Source organism: Dermacentor silvarum, chromosome 10 (genome assembly GCF_013339745.2).
Source record: "Dermacentor silvarum isolate Dsil-2018 chromosome 10, BIME_Dsil_1.4, whole genome shotgun sequence".
NCBI classification, from domain to species: domain Eukaryota; kingdom Metazoa; phylum Arthropoda; class Arachnida; order Ixodida; family Ixodidae; genus Dermacentor; species Dermacentor silvarum.
The window spans coordinates 57,278,563-57,303,603 of NC_051163.1; the positions used below are offsets into that span (position 1 = coordinate 57,278,563).

Below are 25,041 nucleotides of genomic sequence, written 5' to 3' on the forward strand. Positions count from 1 at the left end.
AATGGTTTTTTCCGAGCGTGAAAGAAGCCCGTGAATATACGCAAAATTTTCGTCCGACTGGCCGCTCGAGGCACTTTATGCGTATTCGCGGGCATCTTTCACGCTCGGAAAACACTTTTGTGTTGCACGTATTGAGCAACAGAAAGCAGTATCGGGAGTTTCTCATGTTGCTCTATACAATCTTCTAATTGACACTTGTCATCTAATTATAATAGTTGAGAAGTTGAATAAATAATTAAGTCTAATTAGGCGGAGTACAAAAAATTGTCTGAGTATCCCCAAGCGACGGCAAACAATATTACTTTGGTTCTGTCCACCTACGGAGCATTTGCATATTCTTAAAGTTTGTCCCAAGTTAACTGAAACACCCTGTATATAGGACAGATTTGATGAGTTATATTAAAAAACGTTTTGCAGGAAATGTAAATTTTCATGTACTTACAAATGTATTTGGTGATTGCACATTTTAGGTTGTTACGTATGTATTATGTAGTTATGTATTCTAGCATGGAATAAATATATTTATTTTCCTTGAAAATGCACTATCGTATATGTGTTGCTGGTTCGTATTACATTTTATATGGATATGTAAAGCGTAATCACCATTGATGTAGATATACACGCTCAGAAGTTATAGTTTGCTAGGTTGCATTTGTGCAGTGAAGACAGGTTTTGCCCTGAATTACAAATATTTATTGTCATGCACACGTATAAATGTTGTGTATGCCTATCGAAACTTCAAGCTTGGCTATTGGACGCCGTGCTTGGTAGCTGAACTTGAACCTTCTGGCACACACGAGTTATGCCTGGATCGCTCTATAGTCATAATTCAAGGTATGTACAGCTGAGCCTGCCTTCCCTATACTGTAGAAATAAAGGGTGTACACCCTTTCAACACCTATGAAAATAGGTGTTAATAAGGACTAACACCCTAACACCCTTCATAATTTTAGCTGGACACCCTTCCTCTAGGGTGCTATAATAGCACCCCAACTGTAGGGTGTAGGAAACAGCACCCTTAGGGTGTCCGTCTGGCGACAAACTGATTTACACCCTTAAGGGTGTTAAAATGTTTAGTGTGTACTTGCGAGATGGCGGAGCACAGCTAGCTGAAGCCGCCGAGGGGGCGGATGGCGTCACCTACGCTCAGGTGTGTGGGTCAAACACGCCACTACGGCAAAGCTGTTCTTTGGCAGGTACGATACCCGCCTGTGTGCCTCATTGAACGTTACATTAAATGCGAAAAGTTTCATGGCGAACATTTGCTACTTTCACAGTATCTATCTATCTATCGATCTATCTAGCCGCCTACGTCTTTGTGCTCTCGTGGTAGTTTCGCTAACTTGGTATGTACCAAAATTGGCATACTATGACAAGAGTATATGACCAACATGAATGATATGTCATGACATGCGTGGCACGTAGGTCATGAAACAGCCGCCTACGTCTTGGTCTCTCATGGTCGTTTCTTTAACCTGGTAGGTACCAAAATTGGCATAATAGGACAGGAGTGTATGACGAACATCAGTGATAGGTCACTGATGTCATGAATGTCTTGACATAAATGTCAGGACATTCGTGTCATGTAGGTCATGACAATGACCCAGCGAAAAATATTAACACTCAAAAACCACTGAAATGGGTTAGGGCGTGGGTTAGGACGTGGGTACTAAGTGAAGGAAACACTAAAGGATGATGGTACGAGTCATAGTGATGACCATGCACTCAGCAAAAATGAGAATGACTTATCCAAGAAAGATTAACACTCAAAAACCAAGCTAAAGGTACTCCTGAGGACTCATGACATAATTGTCATGACATGCGTGTCATGTAGGTCATGAAAGAGCCGCCTACGTCTTGGTGCTCTCATGTTCGTTTCTTTAACTTGGTAGGCACCCCGCACACTGCTCCGCATAACATCTATTCCCACATGACGTGGGATCTGCCGGCTTTTTTCCGTCACTTTGATTGTTACGATTTCTTTGTCCTTTATCCAGGATGGGCATGACCGCGAGTATGCGGCGTGCTCCGCATCACAGTTCCCACAGTGGAGAGAATTTTCACATGATTCAGACATGTTCATAGTATATGACCAACGTTCATGATCATTGCACTTTGCACAAGTCTGGCGTTGTTTACCCACCTATGCCGAGGCAGTTATCATTCCTGCTACCGTGCCTGCTAAAAAAAAGTACATTAGCGAGAATAGGCCGGCTGCTGATAGCATTAGTAACACTAATGCTGGCGCAGAAAACTACAAATGAACAAAAACCAAAATGTCGCTTCAGCGTACATCCCTACAATTTATCAAAGCGCCTGCCTAAATAAAGTGCACTCCGCTTTCGCGATTTGAAATGCCAGCAAGATATTCAAAATTAACAATAACAAAGCAATGGTCTACTCGCCGGGAATAAAGAAGTCGACCCGAGTGAAGTGTTCCAAACAAGTCCGTATACTATCAGCAACCTTTTCCCAATGCGGAAATTTCTCATCCAAGCCGCTCCCCAATGCACGTCGTCTGCTTCGTTCTAGAAATGATGAAATTGTACATTGCTGTCTTACCACCGCGATGACACGCGTAATAGCACACAAAAAAAGTGTCGCGACATCCGTCTTTTTTTTTTTTTTTTTCATTTTCGGGCTCGTGCGCGGCGTCATCACGAGGATTTGAGAAACATGCGGCATTCAGCGCATGCCATGATAGGACGCCCTCTTTCGCCTCAAACCTGAACCTAGATCGTCTGTTTCTCGGCGCGGCCGCTAGGTTGCGAGCTTGGAGTCGCGAATAACTTGATGAGTATCAAATTCGTGTTGTTTTTCTTCCTGACACAGGTTTTTGAACTATAGCTTTTGTTTTGCTCTATTCCTTAAAAAAGTGTTTTGCAGTGTCGATAGTGCAGTGTTTTGCAGTGAAGTTTTGACCATGATGATAGAAGTCATAGTCATGACCATGACTCAGCAAAAATGACAATGACTCAGCGAAAAAAAGATGACTGCTCAAGAACCACTGAAATGGGTTCGAACGGGGGCACTAAGTGAAGGAAACACTAAAGCATTGTGGTAGAAGTCATAGTTATGACCATGACTCAGCAAAAATGAGAACGACTTATCGAAAAAAGATTAACACTCTAAAACCAACGGAATGAGTTTTGGATGTGGTACTAAGTGAAGGAAAAGGCTAAAGGTTGATGGTCGAAGTCCCAGTCATCAGCATGACTAAGGCTTTCGCTTTAAGGTCTCTTAGGTGTAGCTAAAGGTACAAGGTACTCCTGAGGACTCATGACACGATTGTCATGATATGTGTGTCATGTAGGTCATTGAAGAGCCGCCTACGACGTTCCATCGTCGTTTCGTTAACTTGGTAGGCTTCCCCGCACACTGCTTTGCATAACATCGATTCCCACAGGGCGTGGGATCTGCCGGCTTTTTATATAAGACGACTTATATTGCCCCTGGAAAAACATCTTCCCAGCAATGAATTTGTATTTAAAAGTGAAGCGAACTTTAAGGGGATCGGTGTAAGCTTGGTCTATGTGAGCTGGCTTTCCCACGTTCTATGTTGCAGTGAAGCCTACTCATAAAGAAAAGTGCGATCTGAACGGGGCCCGATAACGCTGTTGCGTTCCACTCTTAAAGGCGAAGCTTAAGCGTCCTCCAATTTTTTTAAATACGCCGAGCCGCCCGCAACCGTTCAAAAGCGCCTAGGAGGCCTCCTTACCCACGCTTCGCCCGGCGCCTTGATGGCTGCGTAGGCTCGCCATTGCTGTCTCCCTTCAACGAGAGGGACGGTTAAGCTTCGTGTGTGCATTCGCTCCTTCTCCTCCTCTTCGGCCAGGAAGGCGCCGACGCTGTCTGTGTGTGCGTGTGTGCAAATCAGTGCCTTTCTCTCCACTGGGCCAGTGGCGGCTAGATAATCCGTTGACCTCTCATGTACCGAGCGGCGGCCGCAAGCTTGCTCTCCTTCTCCTGAGCGAGGGTGTTCCAAAGCCTATGAGTGAGGCCGCGGCCAACGGACTTCAGCCTTCAGTAGACTTGAGCTCAAGCTGGAGTTATCTCGCTCTCCGTCACGAAGCTTGTAGAGCTAACCACTCCGTAAAGATCTAATTAAAAGTCATGTGTTAATCGTTACGTGGATCGCCTCACGTTACTGCCTGGGCCCCTCCATGCTGGTCAAGCTCCGGACCGCCAGGTCCACGCTAGCTCCACAGTCCTGGGTGCACAGTTTGCAGTACCACCTATCGATAGCGACTCCTGAGTCGAGTGAGTGCTAGCTACCCGCTGACGGAAGTTGCGCTTTGCTATATCTCGGCGATTCCTGCTCGTTTTGTGGAGGAAGAAATACTGATAATTTAACTTTACTGAAGGTGTTTTAATGCGTGCTGCGCGGATGAGGGTGGTAGGTTAGAGGACACTGCGCGTGCCTGTTCTTGGTTAGGCATTACAAGCCACCTGGAGCTTCGCGAGGTGCGAAACCTATTGAAGGATCGAGCACTGCGCAGGCGAAAAAAAGCACCGCAAGCGCTGTTTTCTCCGCGTTTATTGCTACGGCGCCAGGCGCATTTTACGTTACTAAGCAAAATGTTTTGTGCGTCGCCAAAAAACAGCGTGCTTGGTTGTTCTTCTTTATCGGATATTCACCTGCGATGTGCGATGTTCACGGTTGTTAACTGAGCACTAACCACCCGAGCATATTTTGCTCAGAACGAGTGAACTTACCTTCGCGGCAAGTCACGCTGCCACGCATTCTGTACGAAGGTGCTTACGCCGGCGCTTAGCGAGCCACGCGCTCTGGTGTTCTCGCAAAGTTTTGTTCCCCCTTTACAGCATGAATTTTCTAGAGTAGGTAATGCTCAGACAGTATACCAGTGGTTTACAAATTTTGAAAGCTAGTCTTCCTGTATTAGGCATTCAGCAGAACGAAGAAGGCAGAGAGTAAATAAAAGATTCAACTAACTAATCCTTCAGTGCCTTATTTACAAGTGAACAAGAACTTCATGGATCAATAAGGAACACTTCTGATGCAGTGCGAAACGTAACACGGACACTAGAAGGCACACGTAAAAACACAACACACAGCGCTTATATGCATAATACAACATGCGCCCTAGCAGACATAGATCACGTGGAAGCACTGAGAAACATGCGTGAATAAATTTACACTATCGAACCATATATTATGACTCGCGAAAACCTGCCAGAACAACTTGTCACCGCTTACGCAGGAAATCTAACTCCTTATGAGACAACGCTATCAACGGCTTCGTCATCATACATCTTCAGCCTATATTTATGTTCACTGCAGGACGAAGGTCTCTCCCTGTGATCTCCAATTACCCCTGTCTTGCGCTAGCTAATTCCAACTTGCGCCTGCAAATGTCCGACCTTCATCACCCCACCTAGTTTTCTGCCGTCCTTGACTGCGCTTCCCTTCTCTTGGTATCTATTCTGCAACTCTAATGGTCTACTGGTTATCCATCCTACGCATTACATGGCCTGCCCAGCTCCATTTCTTACGCTTAATGTCAACTAGAATATCGGCTATCCCCGTTTGTTCTCTGATCCACACCGCTCTCTTCCCGTCTCTTAATGTTAGTCCTAACATTTTTTGTTCCATCGCTCTTTGTGCGGTCCTTAACTTGTTCTCGAGCTTCTTTGTTAGCCTCCAAGTTTCTGCCCCATATGTTAGCACCAGTAGAATGCAATGATTTTACACTTTTCTTTTTGACGACAGTGGTAAGCTCCCAGTCAGGGTTTGGCAATGCCTGCCGTATGGACTCCAACCCAATTTTATTCTTCTCTAAATTTCTTTCCCACGATCAGGGTCTCCTGTGAGTAATTAACCTAGATAAACGTACTCCTATACAGATTCAAGAGGCTGACTGGCAATCCTGAATTCTTGTTCCCTTGCCAGGCTATTGAGCTTTGTTTGCCTTCTGCGTATTATTCTTCAACCCCACTCTTACTTTCTTGGTTAAGGTCCTCAATCATTTGGTGTAATTCGTCCCCATCATTGCTGAATAGGACAATGTCATCTGCAAACCGAAGGTTGCTGAGATATTCGCCGTTTATCTTTACTCCTAAGCCTTCCCAGTCTAAGAGAGTTTGAATACTTCTAAACATGCAGTGAATAGCATTGGTGACTGTGTCACCTTGCCTGACCCCTTTCTTGATAGGTATCTTTCTACTTTTCTTGTGGAGAACCAAGGTGGCTGTGCAATCCTTGTAGATATTTGCCAAGATATTCACGTATGCCTCCTCTGCTTCTTGATTACGCAATGCCTCTATGACTGCTTGCTAATGTCTAATTCACCAAGTGCGTCGATAAGCTCTGCCTCAACAATCAACCGGGAGGTCTCTTCTTTACATCGACCAACAATAATGGTCTTATCAAACAAAGCACGGCAACCACATGCCTGGGTATGAAGGGCGAGAAACCCATCAGGCGGCTGCATTTTTGTTTTGTATTTGTGCTCTCAACCGCTCATACGCACGGGTATCCTTCCCGAAGACGTCCTTGCGCTTTTAGTAGGCGTTTCGCCGTCCTTTGGCCACGGTAAAACACTGCTCAAGATTCTGCGTGCTGAATGGGATCGCCAGATTCGTCTGCACAAAACCTACCTCAGCGTACGCCTCCACAGTTCGTTCGAGTCATCCGTCACCGGTAACCTGCTTAGACAGTACCTGCGCCTGGCCTATCAGGCTTCATAGTCGCTCTGGGTTCCACAGCTGCGCCTTCTTCGAGATCGTGTAACCAGCAATCGGCCAAAGGTCAAGTGCAGTGTTCACGTTCTTGAGGTCCTCAATCTGCCGGACGACGTTGTTCAGGTTCTTGGTCTGGGTCCAAACTTTGGTGTCGAGAGGCGGGAGACAAAACCGGAGCTCTTAACCGCCGTAGCCACGTGTCGCGGCAAGGGACTGAAAGCGAAGAGAGACTTACCTCTGAAGGCGTCGACGCTTTATCACGCTGTAAACCTATTTGTTCATGACTCTGTGAAACGCGTATCTTCATACCTAAATGATAATTCGCTATGTATTTTACAGGCAAATAAAGAAGGTGACCTTGCAGTTTTTTTCTCGAAAATATGTTTCTTAGCTAAAGCTAATGAAGCTGTGTCTGGTTCGCTCAACATGAGTAATGATGTGTCCTTCAGCAAACTAAAAGCAAAAGCTGTTGTCAGGACTCTCAAAGGATTAATATTCTTAGGATTCTCAAAAGTATTAGAAAAAGCGAAAAGAAAGCTGATATAGACTTTTTAGCGCCAAGATTCAGAAACATGATGTTCCCTTCAGCGCGATTGTCTCTGAGAATGGCACATGGCAGAAGGAACTTGCTACATTTCTTTTGGACAAGCTGAACTTTCTCAAGATCCGAGACCCATTTTTCGTTAACAGTTCGGAGAGTATTTTAAACTTCATGAAAGCTCACGGAGGTAAAGGTTTAAAGCCTTTTCTATCGCCGTCACTGACCCGTACTATTGCCTCCCACATGCACGGTTGCTAAAGTGCGTCAAAACTTGCATTGATGCAAGTTTTCTACAGAAGCGGTCAAGTTTTCTACAGAATCAGGAATTTCTGTTAATGATTTCCTTGCTTTTGTGGAATTTTGCATAAAGCCGGCTTTTATCGAGTGGAATAAGTTTATATTTTTGCAAAAAGGGTGTGTGTGCTTATGTATAGCTCCTGTGTTAAGAAACCCTTCTTTTTTAGCCGAACTTGATAGGGGCCTATCACACCGTCTCGGAGGAACGAATGTGCAAAAAATTTTCAGATTGGTTGACGATTTTATTACTTTTATTGACTGCTCCTCGGAAAGTTCTCAAAACGAGAGCAACGAATTGTTGAATGTGTTCCGCGATGGACTTTGTCCTCTTCAGGTGACAGTTGAATAGCCGATTGACGGACCCATTAAATTTCTGGAGGCCTAGGCCCAGCCACCACCTCTTGCTGGTTTTAATAAAGTTTATTCAGTCAGTCAGTTGAAACTAGTCTGTTCCGACAACCAGCTTTGCTGGTGCTATTATCCACGGGCTAACAAAGCTTCACTCCCATTCCATTCTAACCACTCGAAACTAACCAAAAGAAGCATTGCAACAATGTGACTCAGCCACGCAGTAAAGAAATCTTGCGCTCACCTAATGAAGCATAGCTTCCAGAATCAAACTACGCGCTTGAAGGAAGCTGGCTACCCAGAACATGCTTTAGTGTCGGTAGTAGAAAAGCAGCTCAAAAGAATTCATGGAAGTTCAGCTCAATCTAACACTGAGCCCCGCGCGAGCGCAGGAATGAGGAGCACAGCCGTAATTCCCTATATATTCACCAACTTTCACATTATCTCAAGACGGTGGCACTCTGCGAAAACATTACGATGTTTTTTTCAGTACCCGATAAGCTTGCAGGGCTTTGTGTGAAGACAAATTCTTCTAGGACAGAAAACCTTGAGCGCACAAAAGGGCATAACAAAAAGTTCGTAGATTACAATGCATTGGTGGTGTATCGTACTATTTCTCTCGCGGAAAACAATACATCAGCCAAACCAGTAGGAGCGTAAATGAGAGGTTGAGAGAGCACATAAACAAAACAAAAAAGCTGCCTCTGATGGGATTTTCGCCCTCCATATCCAGGCATGTGGTTACCTTGCTTTGTTTGATAAGGTCATTACTGTTGGTCGATATAAAGAAGAGATCACCCGGTTTATTGTTGATTGGTGAATTGTGCATTACCAAGCCATCGATAGCGTTGTCTCCTAAGGACTTAGATTTCCTGCGTAAGCGGTTTCAAGTTGTTCTGGCAGGTTTTCGAGGGCCATTAAATTTGGTTGGATAGTGTGAATTCATTCGCACATGTTTCTCAGCGCTTCCAACTGATCTGTGTCGGCTATGACGCATGTGGTATATAAGCGGTCTGGTTTTGAAAATAAACATTTTTATTTCTACTAGCGATGTGTGTTCCTTTTTTCATTGTGCCTTCTTATCTCCGTGTTACGTTTCTCGTTGCATCAAAAGTGTTCCTCGTGAATCACCAACAAGCCCCATTGCTACCCTTCTCATGGATCAACCTAATTGAACTGTCAGAAACCGATCAGTATTTTCGAACAGCTGTTGAGAAAGCCACATTACCAAACCTGTTATTCCAATATCGTAGCAGTTAAAAATGTAATGTGGCTTCATAAGTTTTTCTGCCATATTTTTAGCATAAATCCCACTACAAAGTATAATTAGAGCGGATCTACATGAATTGAGTGCACCGTTTTGCGAAAAGAGTGCTGAAATCTCTTCCAGCAATTGTGTTGTGTGTAAACATATAACTTATTACCTCCATTTTTTTTTCATACCACCGACCCAGCCCGATCAACTCCACCTCTCCTGAATATCTGCCTCGTCTGTGTTTGGGTATGCGAAATGTGCTGCCTTCAGCCTTTCAATCGGTCTTGATTGCTGATATTTTTTTGCGTAGGTGATCACAAATAAATGTAGCGACCGACGATTTGCTTTTGTAGGATTATCACATGCAAAGAAAATGAAAATGGCTTTTGCTGTTCGCAATTGCTCTTCAGAAATTGTAAGAAGCTTTGTTATGTACAGATACGCCTATAGAATGTGTAGTTTGTACTGTAGATACGAGATACTCAGCTCTGCAATACGATGAGCAACACGAGAATAAGGTGAGAACAGGAGCCAGCGTTTCGATAAGTGGACTTATCTTTTTCAAGGCCTTAAAGAAGACAAGTCCACTTGTCGAAACGTTGGCTCCTGCTCTCACCTTGTTCTCGTGTTGCTCATCGTCTTGAATTTCCATCTCCCGCATTCCCTGTGTTTTCCTCAGCGCTGTAATGTTGTTTTCTGTATTGTATTTCTTGTTGGTGCTAAATGTGCTTATAAAAATCCTAAAAAAAGCGCATTTTTCTGCATATTTACGTCATGCCGAAACTCCGAGCCGCACGATCGCTCTGGTATCTTGAACGGAATATGATAAATTTTTATGAAGCATGGCTGCGCTGCTGGCAGTTAATAAGTGAACAACCACACACACAAAAAGAACTCGTCACTACAATAAGAAAGATGCTGAAAATGACAGCTGTTTGAACAAAACACAATGCAGCAGTAAACAAAACTCGTACTCATTTCCTTTGCGTCTGCCGAGAAAATCGCGCGCTCGTCGAGCGCATAGCAGACGACAACCGGGACGGCGTCTCCGCTCGCGCATCTGCAAAACCGTTGCCGTGGCAGGAGGCTTAATTTGTTTTTCTCAGAAGCATGGCCTACCAGGCACCAGGGGATAAACTGCCGCTCGTGACGCAATTCCCGTTTACCTGGCGTTTACCCGGCTGAAATGGCCGTGTTTCACACACCTACACTTTATTCTACTTTAACACTCCTAATGATTGAAATGCTCGTGTACTGCGCATTGGGTGCACGTTAAAGAGCCCAGGTGTTTAATATAATCCGGGGTCCCCCACTATAGCATTCCTTATAATCACACCATGGATTTGGCACGTAGAACCCCGAATTTCATTTATTTAGTAATATTACGGAAACTCAAAGCGCATTCGCGCCTCCATGCTGTCTAGGTTAGACGACGCATGCACCGCCGCCGAATGCTGCATAAAAAAGATCGCACTGCAATGAACGTCTCGTAACATTTTCAGTCCATTTATGTCAAAGTACTTTTAAAATACTCACCCGTACGTGTAAATATAGTATAGCACTTGGGACGTACGTCATAGTGATGTCATAGCCATAGTCATATGTCATAGCAACGCTGTATGTTTGCGAATGAGTATAGATAGAGCTTAATTTAACTTTGTTTATTGTCTTTTTCATTGCACCATATAGTTTCATAATACTGAGCCCGACACCATGTAAGTCAACTTCCCGTCTTCTGCTACAAGCCCTTTGGTCTTGTCTGCGAGCTCGGTGACGTTGACAATAACCCATCGGAAGTTGCCTTCCTCAAGGTTTGAGAGGGTGTAAACGAAGCAGCCATCGAAGTTTATTTTCGCACTTGAACTGGCAAGCCTGAAATAAAACAAGAGTAGGTGCTCGTTTTCTAGTTTACAAGTGCACATGGGTATGTACAATTTTGTCTCGAGACGGACAACGTAAACGTTTTACGTAACCCTCTCTGAGTGAAACATACAGATCGGGGCAAGTAGGCAATACAAAAATGATCGTGCGCTTAGATTAAGTAGGACGCTAAAGAATACCAGGTGGTCAAATTTCACCCGTCACTCCGCTACACAGCTTCTACCCTCCAGTCACAGTTTTGCTTTGAAGCGTTATACCCCCTATATAAATCATTAAGGGCTTTTCCAGCCTGCGAATCTTTCAACCAAGTGGAATCACGCTCACTGAAAGACTTCAAGCACGCACACAGTTCATCGACCCACATCGTCATCGCCGTGTTCGTGATAGCTTCAGTGTGCTACTTGTGCGGCTTCTAATATGTCAATTCTCGGGCGATTACGATAGGATAATCGTGCTACGATCATCGCGCGCAGGTATTCTGAGGGAAGCGCCACGATATGTATGCGTCATTTCCAAAGAAAATTGCTTTAGTATGAAAAGTGTCACTTACCGCAGCGAATAGCCTTGTTTCTGTACTATCACGTGGGCGACCCCATCTCAGAATTGTATCCTTTACGATGAGACCATTTAGTTCGAGCGTGAACAACTTGTCATCTAGCCCTCTGTAGCAGACCGGAAGCGTAGTGTAGTGCTTGAGGCTGAAAGGACAATCTACACCTTCATAAGCGGACCACATAAAAAATCCAGTGCAATTAGTTCGCCGTGATTCTTGGAGCCCGGGTGGATTGCATCGATCATAGCTCATCCAGTCTACCTCAGCAGTCACTGGGTGTCTGTAACAAGAAAGAAAAGGAAAGTCTGGAGATCGAACCCAAGATCAGCTCGTACTCGGCTTGTCTTGAATGGTCGTTCTATCACTTGAGCTTACCAGGAGGCTAGCAGATCACCGAGCGCGGATGCATGAAACTACAACACCAAAGCACAGCGACAAGCTATTTAGGGGAGGTCGCTATACCATCTGAGGAGCGGAATATTAGATCGCAGAAGGAGAGCGAATGACTCAATTGAAAGCACAACGACCCTGAATATGACAATTCAAATGTGCGGAAGCCCGCAATTACGGTGGAAGGAAATTGATGAATAAGAAACAATTGTCTTCCCGACTCTAACACGAGGCTACAAAAGAGAGCCGCACGGGTTTGTCAGAACCAATGCAGGTAAAAAAATGCTTCTCCTGGTCTGGGGATCAAATCTGAGCTGACCAACATGCCCCCCTCCCAGGAGGCTAGCAGATAGCAGACTTAACATAGCAAATAAGTTCTGTCGAAGGCCGCAAGGTGGGGGAAGATATATTTTGGCGCTAGATGTAGTTTGCCGCTGTTACGTTCACGCAGTTTTAGAGCCTTTGTGTGCCAGCAAAATAGACGTAACAGTGATCAGTATACGGAGCTAAACGTACAACACGATGGTGCCAATACGTATCCGTCTTGTTCTTGCCTGCTGGCACTTGAATGTTCTCCCTACGAGAAGATAACATCGGCAAAAGACAGGATCTTGAGCGGATTTAACAATTGTGTTGTTGCTGCTGTTGTTTAATTCTTCACAGCTTTAACGTAAGTCATGGTTTTCTACAATCGCACGAAAAAATGCTAGTAGGGTAGAATACAAGAAAAAAATAGGACCCCAGAAGTTTCACTTGCTCCTTGAATTTGCCAGACGTGAACAAACATAAGGCTAGCTTACTCTTTCGGGGGAGGCTGTTGGCGCCAGTAGGCGTATTCTTCTGTGAAGCCCCAGGTGGAAACACTACCATGGTGTGTTAGATTCATTTTATCAATGTATTCTTTGACCACTTTCTTCAAGTACAACCGAGAAGAGACACCTGGGTTGAATTGGAGAAGATAAAAGGGTTGCTGTTTTCGTTTTATCGCTCTCGTGGTAAGCAAACGATACAAAATTGTATCGATACAAGCATTGTAGGGTTGCACCAGACGTGCAGCTCGGAAGCAAGTATAGCACGTTCACAGCCAGACATGACGTTCACACTCAATAAAACGAATTACCGCCTGAAATTCCAAACTCATTATAACAAATTTCGTTCTGTCACAGGTGCTGTTATCAGAACTCCGATGTATTTTCAATTGGGAATTACTGAGACGCTTATTTTATTGCAGTCTACTGATTTCCAGCAAATATTTAAAGAAAATTCTGAACCATAACATTCCAGCAGAACCTATCTCAAGACGACTCTCGAAGTCAATGCGATAAACATTCAAGCAATGTAGCGATACACCGTATTGACACCGCCTAAACACGTCTTGTCTGAGCCGTGTAACACAGAAGGGCTCCTCTCTCGTGCTTCCTTTGGACACGTTGCGTCATCTAGCGGCATAGCTGTCAAGTTTGCGTAGCCTCCGAGATTACAACGGTGCGTGCCGAAACGTGTGCCACGTAGAGTCGTGTACGGCAGGTCGGCAGCCGGACTACTATCTTGCGCTTACCTTTGGGCACGCTTCGCAATCGAGCCACGAGCCCGTAATGACCGCATTTCCTGTATGGCCTCCGAGATTGCACCGGTGCAGCGCCAATGTGTGCTAACGTGGCGAAACAATCTCTCGCTGCCCGCGCACGTTTGTGGCGCAGTGATTAAGTATCTGGCTGCGATGTTTGAGGAACCCGTGTGACGCGGGTTAGATTCAGTTAAGCAGCCGGAATATTTTGAAGTATTTTTAATCGAAGAGCACCGTAAAGAGGCGAGATTGACATAGAGTGGCTGAAGTAGTCTAATAATGCTAACTGCATTAAACACGTTCTCGAGTGCGGCTATGCCTCTCTGCAATGCAACTGTTCTCATTTAAGTCGGTTCGCCGCTTACGTAATGAAAACATGTCTGCATTTCCAGAACACACGATTAAATGGGTACTGACGTGACATTTTCGGTTCTTGAATGAAGAGTCGAAATTTACCGTAGCGCTTGTGGTAGCGGTCGCAGTGCCACTGCTGCAGCATCAGATCTAGCGCTGGTGCAATGACGATGTCCAACCGTTCGGGGCCCCACGGCCAGCGAATGGCGGACTGTTCACTGTACCCACGACATGGTGACAATGAGAAGGCCTAGACAATGCGAACGTCTGATTTCCTTGAAAAAAGGGCTGGCCACACTCTGCAGATATCATGAACCTCATTTTACTGGGTGTCTCAAACTTTTTTTCCAGACTTAAAATTGTCGTAGTTATGACGACCTTTGTACAGTGCTGGGGTCTTATTTACTTCTTCCATTTCACTTGTAATGCGATTGGACTCATCCGACGCATGCAAATGAAACTGATGGTAACATGCCACTGTAAGTGCGGGAATTGCAGACGTCCTTGCAGTTGAAGGCTCACACTGGGCACTTGATATCATGACTCTTACTGATCCACAACGTGGATCTTGATCCTCCTCTCTAATTCATCTGTACTCAGATTGGTGGTTGTTTGACGAACAACAACACTTCTCGCCCAGCAGAGACTCCTTTGTATGTACGAGCTGCACACAGAACCACATTTGGTGGAAAGTCAATGTGCTCCTTCTGTATAAGGTCTCCCTTGTACAAAGCAGTGAGCAGGTCTTCCTCCATTCTCTTGGCTCAAGATTCCTTTCCATTCCTAGATAGTCATTTTCCTTGCAGCACATACACAACGTCATCTTCGTTGCCCGCACCTTTAGGAATCTGTCTTTGTGCCTCACTATCTTTACTTCGGTCGCTTGTAATCTTTTTCACCACTGTTTTTGTCCAGTGAAAGTTTCTTTTCTATAACACGCTGCAGTTCTGACATGATGCTGGTTACAAAGCGCCACTAAATTGATTCTTTCTTCCCAAATACCAAGCCTAAAAAGCCCTCACCTCACTGTCCCCACCATATAACTGTGGTCACCAAGAGAACGATGCAAGTGCTGACAACAACTTTCATTGAAACGATCGTACACAACCATTCGACACGCGATTTGAAGGAGAAACGAATACTGGAGAGAGATAAACGGCCTTTATCGTGTTCTAGATGGGTCAAAGGCGGCCAGAGGGGACAGAGACAGCCCCTCTCGCCCCCTCTCTTAGACGGCGGCCAGTCCTTGTAGTCTAGCCGTGTCTGCGGCCAACCGGACGACCCAGAGCTGATCCTCCGGGTCGCGGCTGAGCAGCATAGCCTCCCACTGTTTAGCAACAGTAATGGTGAGTGTAGGGAGGGTGCCATATTGGTGAGTGTGCGTCACCTGGGAGCAGGCCCAGATAATGTGATGTAGATTGGCAGGATGGTTGCAGTGCGTGCAGAGCGTGCAGAGCGTGCAGAGAGGGGAGCAAATTTTTGGGGTAGATGCGATGGCACAGCTTAGGGTAAGGGAACGCGTGGGTTTGAAGTAATCGCCATGTGGTAGACGATTATTTGTTGAGTGAGCGATGAGGGGGTGGGTATTTCAAGCGCGCCTTCTGATAGTATTGGAAGATCTCGCCGTAAGTTCAAAATCTATGTTGTGGCCTTGTGTCAGTCTACTATCTGCTTCTGCTTTCCCAGCATTCGTAGGAGAGGGACCACATGATCACTTACGAATACTGGAAAAACAGAAGCAGACAGTAGCCTGAGACAAGGCCACAACATAGATTTCGAAGTGGTTAAACGAAGGTCCAGGACATCTAAACCCTACCAAAAATATTAGGAAGCTTCAGAGTGCCCTAAATACCTTAATATATAGCTTTTATAGAACAAGATTTGGTTTCGTTTCTCACACGGTGACTGGGTCACGACGTCATGACTCAAAAAGTGGTCACTTGGGAGCATCAGATTGCAACAGTTTGAATTCTACAACTGAAAGAGTAACTTAATATTCACGAAGTCGGGGGTCACAGCTTAGTTATAACCGAAGATTGCAATCGTTATACTTGATAGGCAAATTAAAGAGAGCTTTGAGTTCCGTTAGTAAACCGATGTCGGGATTTAAAACAAGTGTAGCATTTGCGTATAGGGGCAGCTTAACCCCAACTTTGCACACTATCAACTTAAATATAAGATGATCAGAAAGTGCGCCACTGCAATACGTAAACACTAGCTCGTTAGCTAGACGGATTGTAACAAGCAACACATAAGTTTGCTTTTCAATTCTAGATTACAGTGAACGCCCGTTTAAGCTCAGCATCAACTAATTCTGAGAATGCATCGGCGATGGCACAGTTAATGAATGCTTTCTACGCGTCCACTCAGAGACGCTGCATGGGACCGTAACGAGTGACTCACCATAGAGGTAGCACTAATTACATACCTCTGTTAACCATGCACGAGAGAACCTGGAATACAGAAGTTGAAGTTAGAATACGCACTGAGAAAATCACACGCATTACTTAAACAAAAGTGAACTAATGTGCTGGTACTTCTTCGATCCACTGACGTCGTCAGGAAGCGATACACTTTCATGAAAACATATCATGAATTCGAGTTGCTTGTTCTGGCAACTTATAGCAAGCTTTCAGAGCGCAGTGTCTCCTTAAGGCGATGTGATAATCAAATCGATTCAACTTTCTCAATCTAAGCAGCATGAAAAATCTGCATCCTGACATCCCATGTAATTCGCTAGTAATGTTGCATGTCCCATTGCTCGCAAAGTGCTGTAAGGATCCTTGAGCTCTTCAGCAGCAAGCTTTTTGCAGTGTAGAGATCTAAGGGCCATCGATGGAGTGTTGTACCTAAACAAAATTGGAAACGTGTTTACTACCGGCCGATATATAAGCAAATCAAATTGCACGCGAGAAGACGAGCTACCGGCCTTAGCCCATGCTCTCTTCCTTTACCTCGAACAGTGCCCGCCAGTACGCCCGCCTCAGAAATTCACCGGGTATGACGTTGAACTACTGAGCTGGAGGTATCAGATTTGACCTTGGCCGTGACGGTCGCATTCCGATGGCATCCGAATGCACATTTTTTTTCTAAACAAAGCTTGCTTTCCCTCTCTCCTCTCCCTCCATTTCGGGTGCTGGCTACTGGCTTCAGTCTCGCACGATTGGCTGGTACCTTATATATAGTGCAGGCAAACACCGGATGTAGCTCAACCCAAGGAGGCCCAGGGCGGCAGGTGATGCGCGTGAGAGCGTACGTGAGCTCCAACACAAACACGCTATCATCGTCATTTCACATTGAGCGTTCCTTCGTTGCCAGGCCGTCGCCATCCTTCCACCGTCTTTACTCTGTCGTCGCCATCACGCCGCTGTGGTCTTCCGAACAACTAGCAACAATGCCTGTTTTACAGCGTAAGCTCTTATGGGCTCATTCCAATAGCCCTTTCGGTTCGCGATGGTGTCCGCCGCCTCCGCCGCCGGTGTGCGTAACCGCTATCACCGGAAATGCGAAAAAAGGGCCCGGTTCCCGCCGGGATCAAACCCGAGCTCGCTGCGCGGCAGTCAGATACCCTACCACTGATCCATGCAAGCTCTTGCTGTCAGACAGCGCAATAATGCCTTGTAAACACGCCCTAGGCAGGCGCAGACGACGAGATGCGATTCAGACGAGGGGCGCAATCAACGCGATCCCGAGCCTCCGCCAGTATGGTGGCGTCATCTAGTTAAGGTACCTGCAAACGCAGCATGCCCGAGATGTAAGTTGCATATAGCAGTTGCATGCTACGTGTAACTGGATCTCGTTAACTCAAGGAGGCTAGGTGAGTATTTGTTACCCGCCCGTTTTAAAGATTCCAATAAACAATAATCATCGTCAACAACAGCAATAACAACGTGCCGTGCCACGAGTCAAGGGATGTGAGATGTGCGCCACGTATTCTGGATAGCTGTTCGGTACACGTTATAGCGTCTCCTCGCAAGGTACGAGCTACTACTGAAGAAGCGAACCAGGCATCATCGTACTCAGCAGACTGCTGTACAGAGAGCATTACAAGCCGCAGCTCGCCGTCGACGCCAGGCGGACGGTTCAGATCGTTCTCTTGAAAACGAGGCGAAGAGACTCTGCCGCGAACACGACGCATGTGTAAATACTGTGAGCATGTTTTCACCCGTCATCTTCTTCATCTGTATACCTATATTCATCATCATGGGCAGCGTCATTCTCTACAGCGCGTAGCCCTGCTGAATAAAGCATCAAGGTATATCAGCTGCCTCGCAAGTGGTGGAGGTTGCTCAAGATCCCTTGGTCCTCTACGAGATCGAGTGTCCCGGCAGCTTCTTTCAGGTCGTCGCTTGCACTGCTTTTCCGCCGCCATGGCCCAAGAAGAACCACCAGGAGCCTCCTGAGTCACCGTGTCTGCCCAACCCGTCACTCCCACATGGACCGTCAGCACTGGGCAGCGCGGCCCTGCCATGTTTGCTGGCATCCGTTGTGACGACGTTGAATTACGACTGAGTGAGTGAGTTTAACCGGTGGGATAATTTTTACAAGCTTCGAAACGTCACCTTCTGCCTCACTGACGTTGCCAAGACTTGGTTTCTTAACCATAAGACCACCTTGCCTGACTGGGCAGCGTTCAAACACCAGCTTCGGCAGATTTTCGGCACTCCAAACGTCCGCTCTGAGGTAGCCAATAAAAAGCTAGATGGACGCTTGCAACTTCCAGGCGAAGCATACACCCCCTATATTGAAGGAATCCTCGTCCTTTGCCGCCGTGTTGACGCCACCATAAGAGAATCTGATCGCGTTCGTCACATCCTCTAGGGCATTAGACACATTGCATTCGACGCACTGGCGATCAAGAATCCTATGACCGTTGACCATGTATATATATATATATATATATATATATATATATATATATATAAAGAAACGCTCGAGCAGTGGCTTTAACATTTAGTGTGTTCCTGCATGACAATAACTTTCATTAGTATAATAACAAATACCACAATGGTACAGCACCCATTTTCTGCTCATATCTTACGCTAAAGAAATAAAAAGCACGCGATTTGAAGAGTTGCGTGGTTTATGTATGAATATGCTTCCAGTTTACCTTTAGCTTAGCTTAACTTAAGCTTAACTTTAGCTTTAACTTAGCTGCAGCAATAATACTCTAATCACCTTCTCACCCATGACAAGAAGATCCCGTAAGCGTAGCGCAGCTGCATCTTGATGACTCCGTGAAATGTGCAACAAGTAGTAAGTGGCTATTAAGTAAGAAGAGAAGATAAAAGTGATGTACTGTAACTGTCTCTCGTGTGCAACAAAGAAACATTGCTTTATTATTGATTTATTCATTTTTGGCACCACACTTGTAGCTCATGCTAGCTAAAATGTATGCAATTTGCATTTCACCACCAATTTCCAAGCAGCCTCCCATACTGTGAATCATGGCATTGTGCTCATGTGCACACATTTGTTGAATAAAGCGCTTAATTTTTTTTACTCTAACCATAATATGGATTGATGAAGCCGCGCACTTGAAGTAGACACGTTTAGGCACACATGAAAAGAGGACATGCACCAGCGACTACATATGTGCTTCTTCAGGTGTGCGTGAACGTGTCTATTTCAAGTCCGCTGCTTTATCAATGTCATGAATCACCAACTACCACATCAGTATCAATTAACTAGATTTATAACATAGAAATACCTGCAAGCATAAAAGGCTGGTTCACTTGAATAACATAGAAAACGCACGATACACTTGGACTCTGGCATGGTGTGCAACAAAATGTCTTTAGCTTTTTGCATTTTCTTTTCTCTTTTTTTTTTTTTTTTGTTCTGTTCTGCTGAATTATATTAGGTCCGCCGATGACACGGCAGATGAGAAAAACTGCCTCTGTTTGCACCGCCTGCCATTTCCTCTAAACTTCGGTACTTTTAACATCGTTAAAGCAAATAAAACCACACTAACGTTATAAGAATTGATAAACTAACAGTCCTTGAAACATGGTTCTGTTGTGTGTGTTGCCATTTGTTAGTCCGTGCGAGGCCGTAATTAGTCCGCAAACTTTCAACGTTTCCTCCACATTACTTATGACATGCTCCTTGTTTTTCGCCAAATATGAACAAAGTGTCTTGTGCAGTTCACCGAGGACACCAGAGAACCCAACAACAAATGTCTTATAACGCATGAAAATAAGGGAGGAACAAGGGTTCAGTATCTATTCGCAACCGTTTTAATTAGGACAAGAACGTGAAAACTTGTCACAAATTGCACTTAATTACCACGACCCCCCCCCCCTTCTTTCCACGCAATATAAACTTCCTGCAACCTACAGTTATATGTCGGTACATTAGGAAGCATGGCTGATAGTGGCCGTATGAAACCTTGTAACACTAGATTGAGAAATTTTTGACAAAGGCTACATTTTATCCAAACACATTATAACTTCGCACAGAAATTAGCCATACGCGTTCATCCCTTTTCGCTACATTTCATCATGGTGACATTTGCATTTATGCCAGGGCAACAGGCTAAATTTTGCGCCGCTCGTAAGACACCGTCTGAACGGTTCATAGCATTCGCATGTGTAATTTTTTGACAATACCCTAGTTAACCCACGCACTTTAAACTTTACCTAAATACCTCCCATTACCTGGCCCTTACTTTCAGTGTTCATAAAGAGGCTGCCTCGTTTATTTCCTCGAGGACACCAGGCGAACGTCTCATTACGCCTAAAATAACGGAAAAAGTCAGCGTTCACTAAATATTGGCAACACTCTTAATTAGGGCATGAACGTGAAAATTGCGGGACCCATTTCGGCTGCACTGCCCCGTATTTCTACACAATCTAAACTTTGTTTAACGCCGTACTGTCTCGGGACATTGGGAAACGTAGCTGAAAACAGCACCGTGACAGTTTCAAGCACTTGCTTAAGGAATTTTTCGACAAAGGCTGTACTTGATGCACACATGCGTTTAACGTTGCACACAATCTTCAATGAGCGTTTCTCTCGAATTCGCAGAACTTGATCTCGGTGGCATTAGTAGTTAGGCCAGGACAGCTGGTTCAATTCTTGCCTCACTTGTAAACCACACTCGGAACAAACACTCCAGAGCACTTGCACACGTAATTTATTGCCAAGACCGAAATTAACGCTAACACTTTGAACTTTGCGTATATATTTCCACAATTGTGCCCCTTAGTTTCGTCCAATATTAGCTAGCTGGCTTGTATAGTTCACCGATGACATTGAATAAACGAACTAAAATATTGAAAAAGCACAAGGGTTCATTATTTGAATCAAACACATTGCTGTGCTAGTTGGTGTACTATAGTGGTTAAAATAAAATAAACCACTTGGGAAGTGCGCGCCTTCTCTCGTCCCTCGTCTTTCGCGGCGCCGCAATTTTGGTAATTGTTTAATATTTCCAACGCGTCTGTTTAGGCCACAAGAATATGAAATTTTCGCCCACACAGGACGCTTAACACTTCACTTATTTTCACTAAATACGAAGTTGGCGTCTTTCGCAGTTCTTTTATGGTCCTGGAAAACATCGCGGATTACGGTAGCGTGGCACTCTGGAACATTTGAGTACGAACGCAGAATAAACATTTACCCTTTCTCACTCAAAACATGCTTTATACTTCCGAGAAATATAAATGCCGAGCCTCGCATAGCAAACCGAGGTGACCGAGGAGACCGAGGAAAAGCAACTACATGCCTTGTACAACGCCTTAAATTTCGGTAAAGACAAATATTCAGTATTTCCAAAGCGCAATAAAACCTACACACTTTAAACATTTATGTAAACGTACGTCACACATAAAGCAGCCCCCATTTCCTAAAGATATGAATTCTTCGACATTTTCCAGCCTCTAAGTGGATAAACTTTGAAGTGTTACCGAATAACGGCCCTAAACGGGCCAAAATGATGGTTTATCGGTTTCATTTATTGCCTAATTGACACACGTATTTCAAAATCTACCTGCGCATTGCCCCTATCACTCGACACATTTTCTCCAAATATTAGTTTGCTGGGCGATATATTGTCTTTTTTTTTCAGAAAACTGAAAACTGGCATAAAACGTTTTCGAGAGAAGTTCGATTGCAAGAGGTAAAAGGTGATATATATATATATATATATATATATATATATTCGAAGCAACATTTTTTACTTAGTCATGATTTACAGTACCACAAGGGAAACGACCTTTGCCGCCGTTTACTCAAATCTTAAGTGTCATTAAAATTGTTAAGAGGATTAAAAGCACTACAAAATCATCAGTCCTTGAACCATGATTGTGCTATGCTGCTATTTGTTGATCCGTGTCCGGCTAGCTGGTAATGAACCATTTATAATTTAGCGGTACCCATATAGTTGCTTACTATTACCTACACATAAACCTGCCGTTACTTTGGTGTTACGTGCATTGTAATGGCGGCAAGTGAGGACACCATCGTGGAATATGTATCGGACACCCGTAAAAGAGTAAAGACGTGTCTGGCACCGGGCCTTCCATATAAGCTGCTGCGTTCTTGGAAATTATTTGGGGGAATAATTGGAAGGTGTCTTTCGGAATTAATTTTTTGTGCTTGGAATCGTAGCCTGTCGTAGCTCGCTTTTACAGCTCAATCCAAAATCAAGAAATTGGTTGACAAATGAAGTATCACACTGTGGTATAAAGGCTATCAACAGGGATAAAGTGTCAAAGAAAGGCTGAGGCACTTATCCCAATTTATTACCATTAAACCACTTTTACAGATCAATGAATTGCGTAATTTTTCAGACTTTTCTCTTTCTTTCCTCTTTTCTTGGGTTATTCGCCTCTCTGTTTCTCCGTACCGAAAACAAAGACAGCCTCGATGGCAAGAAGAAAAAGGTCATATAGCCGAAAGAATATTTTTTACTTAAAGTTATCATCTGCAATAGCAGAACGAACGCGACCTTTAGAAATTACTGTGATATATACACTGTATGTCGGAATCACTTCTTGCTGCACCCTCTCTCCTATTTATACAGAACGAAACGTCAAGGTCGCCCTTTTAAAGTTTACAGTGAAAACGGTAGGGCAGTGGAATTAGCAGAGTACGGAAAGGACGGACCAGTCTCCAGCATGAATCCTCTAGTGCCGAAACCGTATAACACAGTTCGAAGCTTCAAATCCTAAACTCTCATCACACTTTCGGTTTAGACTTGATGCAAATTAAAATTTCTGACGTGATATGACCTGCTGGTTCAATGCATTGCAACTCTCAAACATTGTTCTCTTGTCTGACTTTTACGTTACTTGTGGACTTTTTAAAGGCGAAATGGTTTGTCGCCGTTTCTTTTGTAGGTGATCTGATGTACATTGTGAGTAACTTTACTATTACTTTGACTCAAAGCATCAGTAACGATCTAAATATCTTCTTTTAATTTACAAATTATTCATGTTTACTTAAATGGATGCAGTCTGATATGTCTACAAACGTATACATTGAAGGATGCTGCTTTATGTACAGTCAAAGTGATGCTGTTCTTCCGCCAAGCTAGCACAGGACTCTGTCAGGAGACCAGTAACTTACTTTTGTCCTAACCCGTGCGCTATTCTATGCATTGCTGGAATGAAAAAGTGGCTCCGCCATTTTTTTCAAGCAGCCTGATGTTCAGAGAACACCTATTTCGGCGAGGTAATGGCAAGCCACAGTTGTTAATTGGTTTTAAAAATCTGGTGTGCCTAGCCTTTCAGCAATGCTTCTCACGCACAATGAGAATGACTGTCCAAATCATTGTCGTCCGTGGAATAGAGAAGTTTTCAATATGTCATTAAAACGCGGGAAAACCCATTCCTACGTGCGGAATGGAACGATGGCAGCAGTTTAGATATTTTAATGCGTAAGCATTCTTTGGCGAGCTCCCCAGCACCTGTCACATGAAAAGTGTACTGTCTCGTGTCTCCACAAAAACGTGTATTTTGCAAAGTTAAGGCATTTAATTGTTATGATAGTGTAAATGTAGATGACTGGTAGCTTTTAAGCAATGAAGAATTTAAAAGCAAAAAAATTAAATGAAAAGACGATACCCATAGAGACACATAGGGCTTCTTAAAATGCATGGGGAAGCTTTCAGTAGGGGTGCGCGAACTGAAATTTGGGGTTGGGTCAACTTGAAATTTGGAGATGGACCAAATGAAATATGGGTGTGGGCCAACTTGAAATTAGGGGGCGGTCCAGCTAAAATTATGTGGTGGGCCAACTTGAAATTTGTGGGTGCGCCAACTTGAATGTGGGGTGGGCCAACTGATATCTGAGGATGGGCGAAATGAAATTTGGGCGTGTCCCAACTTAATTTTTGGGGTGGGCCAGCGTGAAACTTAGACGTGGGCCAACGTGAAACTTGAAGGCGAGACAACTTGAAATTTGGGGGTGGTCCAGCTGAAATTAGGAGGTGGGCCAACTTGAAGTTTGTAAGTAGGACAACTTGAAATTTGTGGCTGCACCAACTTGAAATGTGGGGTGAGCCAGCTTAAAATTTCGGGTGGGCCAACTTGAAATTTCCGTGTGGGCCAGCTTTAGATTTCGGGGTGGCATAATGTCCAATTGAACGCTGCTGAGCATCCTTCGAGTTATGAACACCTCGTGGGCAAGCGAGGTGTTTGACGGGTTTCGTCAAGACGGGTTGTTTGATGGGTTTCGTTGATGGGTCTCGCTTGATGGGTTTTCATTGAGCCTTACCGAGGCGCGCTCAGAACGCAGGCGAGAACTTGCGTGGACAAGGAACGCGCGCATAACACAGACTTGTGAGAGCGACCGCGAGGCTGACATAGATTGATTTGCCGGGTTCAGGATAGCCTCGATCGGGGCTTCTCAGGAGCTCGCCTCGGGAGCTCGCTTCTCAATGCTCGCCTTCATGCAGAGCGTTCGCCGCAAGTGTTTCCTGGTGAAGATTGCGGTTGCATAAGCTGCAGTTCCCGGGAAGCGTGAGAAGCTGTCAGGGACCTTTGATGCTATCGCGCTCTACTCTTAAAGGCGAAGCTTAAGCGTCTCCCAAGATTTTGCGCACGCCACATAAATACACTAGCGTTTCTAGTTTGTAGTTGCTGGTGTATGCACTGCTTTGAGCGGCCCGGGCAGTAAGCTTCAAGCTAATATATCTAATATTTTTG

The 25,041-nt window shown here is 44.6% G+C and overlaps 1 protein-coding gene across 1 annotated transcript; it reads right to left on the minus strand.

Annotated features, from left to right (window-relative positions):
• Nucleotides 1-6,702: 6,702 nt before the first annotated feature.
• On the minus strand, nt 6,703-19,146 carry LOC125941022 (uncharacterized). The gene is made up of 5 exons (XM_049657914.1): nt 19,075-19,146; nt 16,317-16,341; nt 12,768-12,906; nt 11,641-11,857; nt 6,703-6,834 (listed from the first exon to the last, which is right to left on the minus strand). Exons 1-5 carry the CDS (start codon nt 19,111-19,113, stop codon nt 6,703-6,705), a joined length of 552 nt encoding a protein of 183 aa, XP_049513871.1. The 5' UTR covers nt 19,114-19,146.
• Nucleotides 19,147-25,041: the final 5,895 nt, after the last annotated feature.

Excerpts from the sequence above, each read along its gene's own strand:
- LOC125941022 (XM_049657914.1), bottom strand. The coding sequence starts at position 19,113 with ATGCAGCTGCGCTACGCTTACGGGATCTTCTTGTCATGG. Across the intron at positions 12,907-16,316 it reads CTCGTGCATGGTTAACAGAG|GTGTCTCTTCTCGGTTGTAC; the intron begins GTATGTAATTAG and ends AATTCAACCCAG. Across the intron at positions 11,858-12,767 it reads CAACAGCCTCCCCCGAAAGA|ACACCCAGTGACTGCTGAGG; the intron begins GTAAGCTAGCCT and ends TTCTTGTTACAG.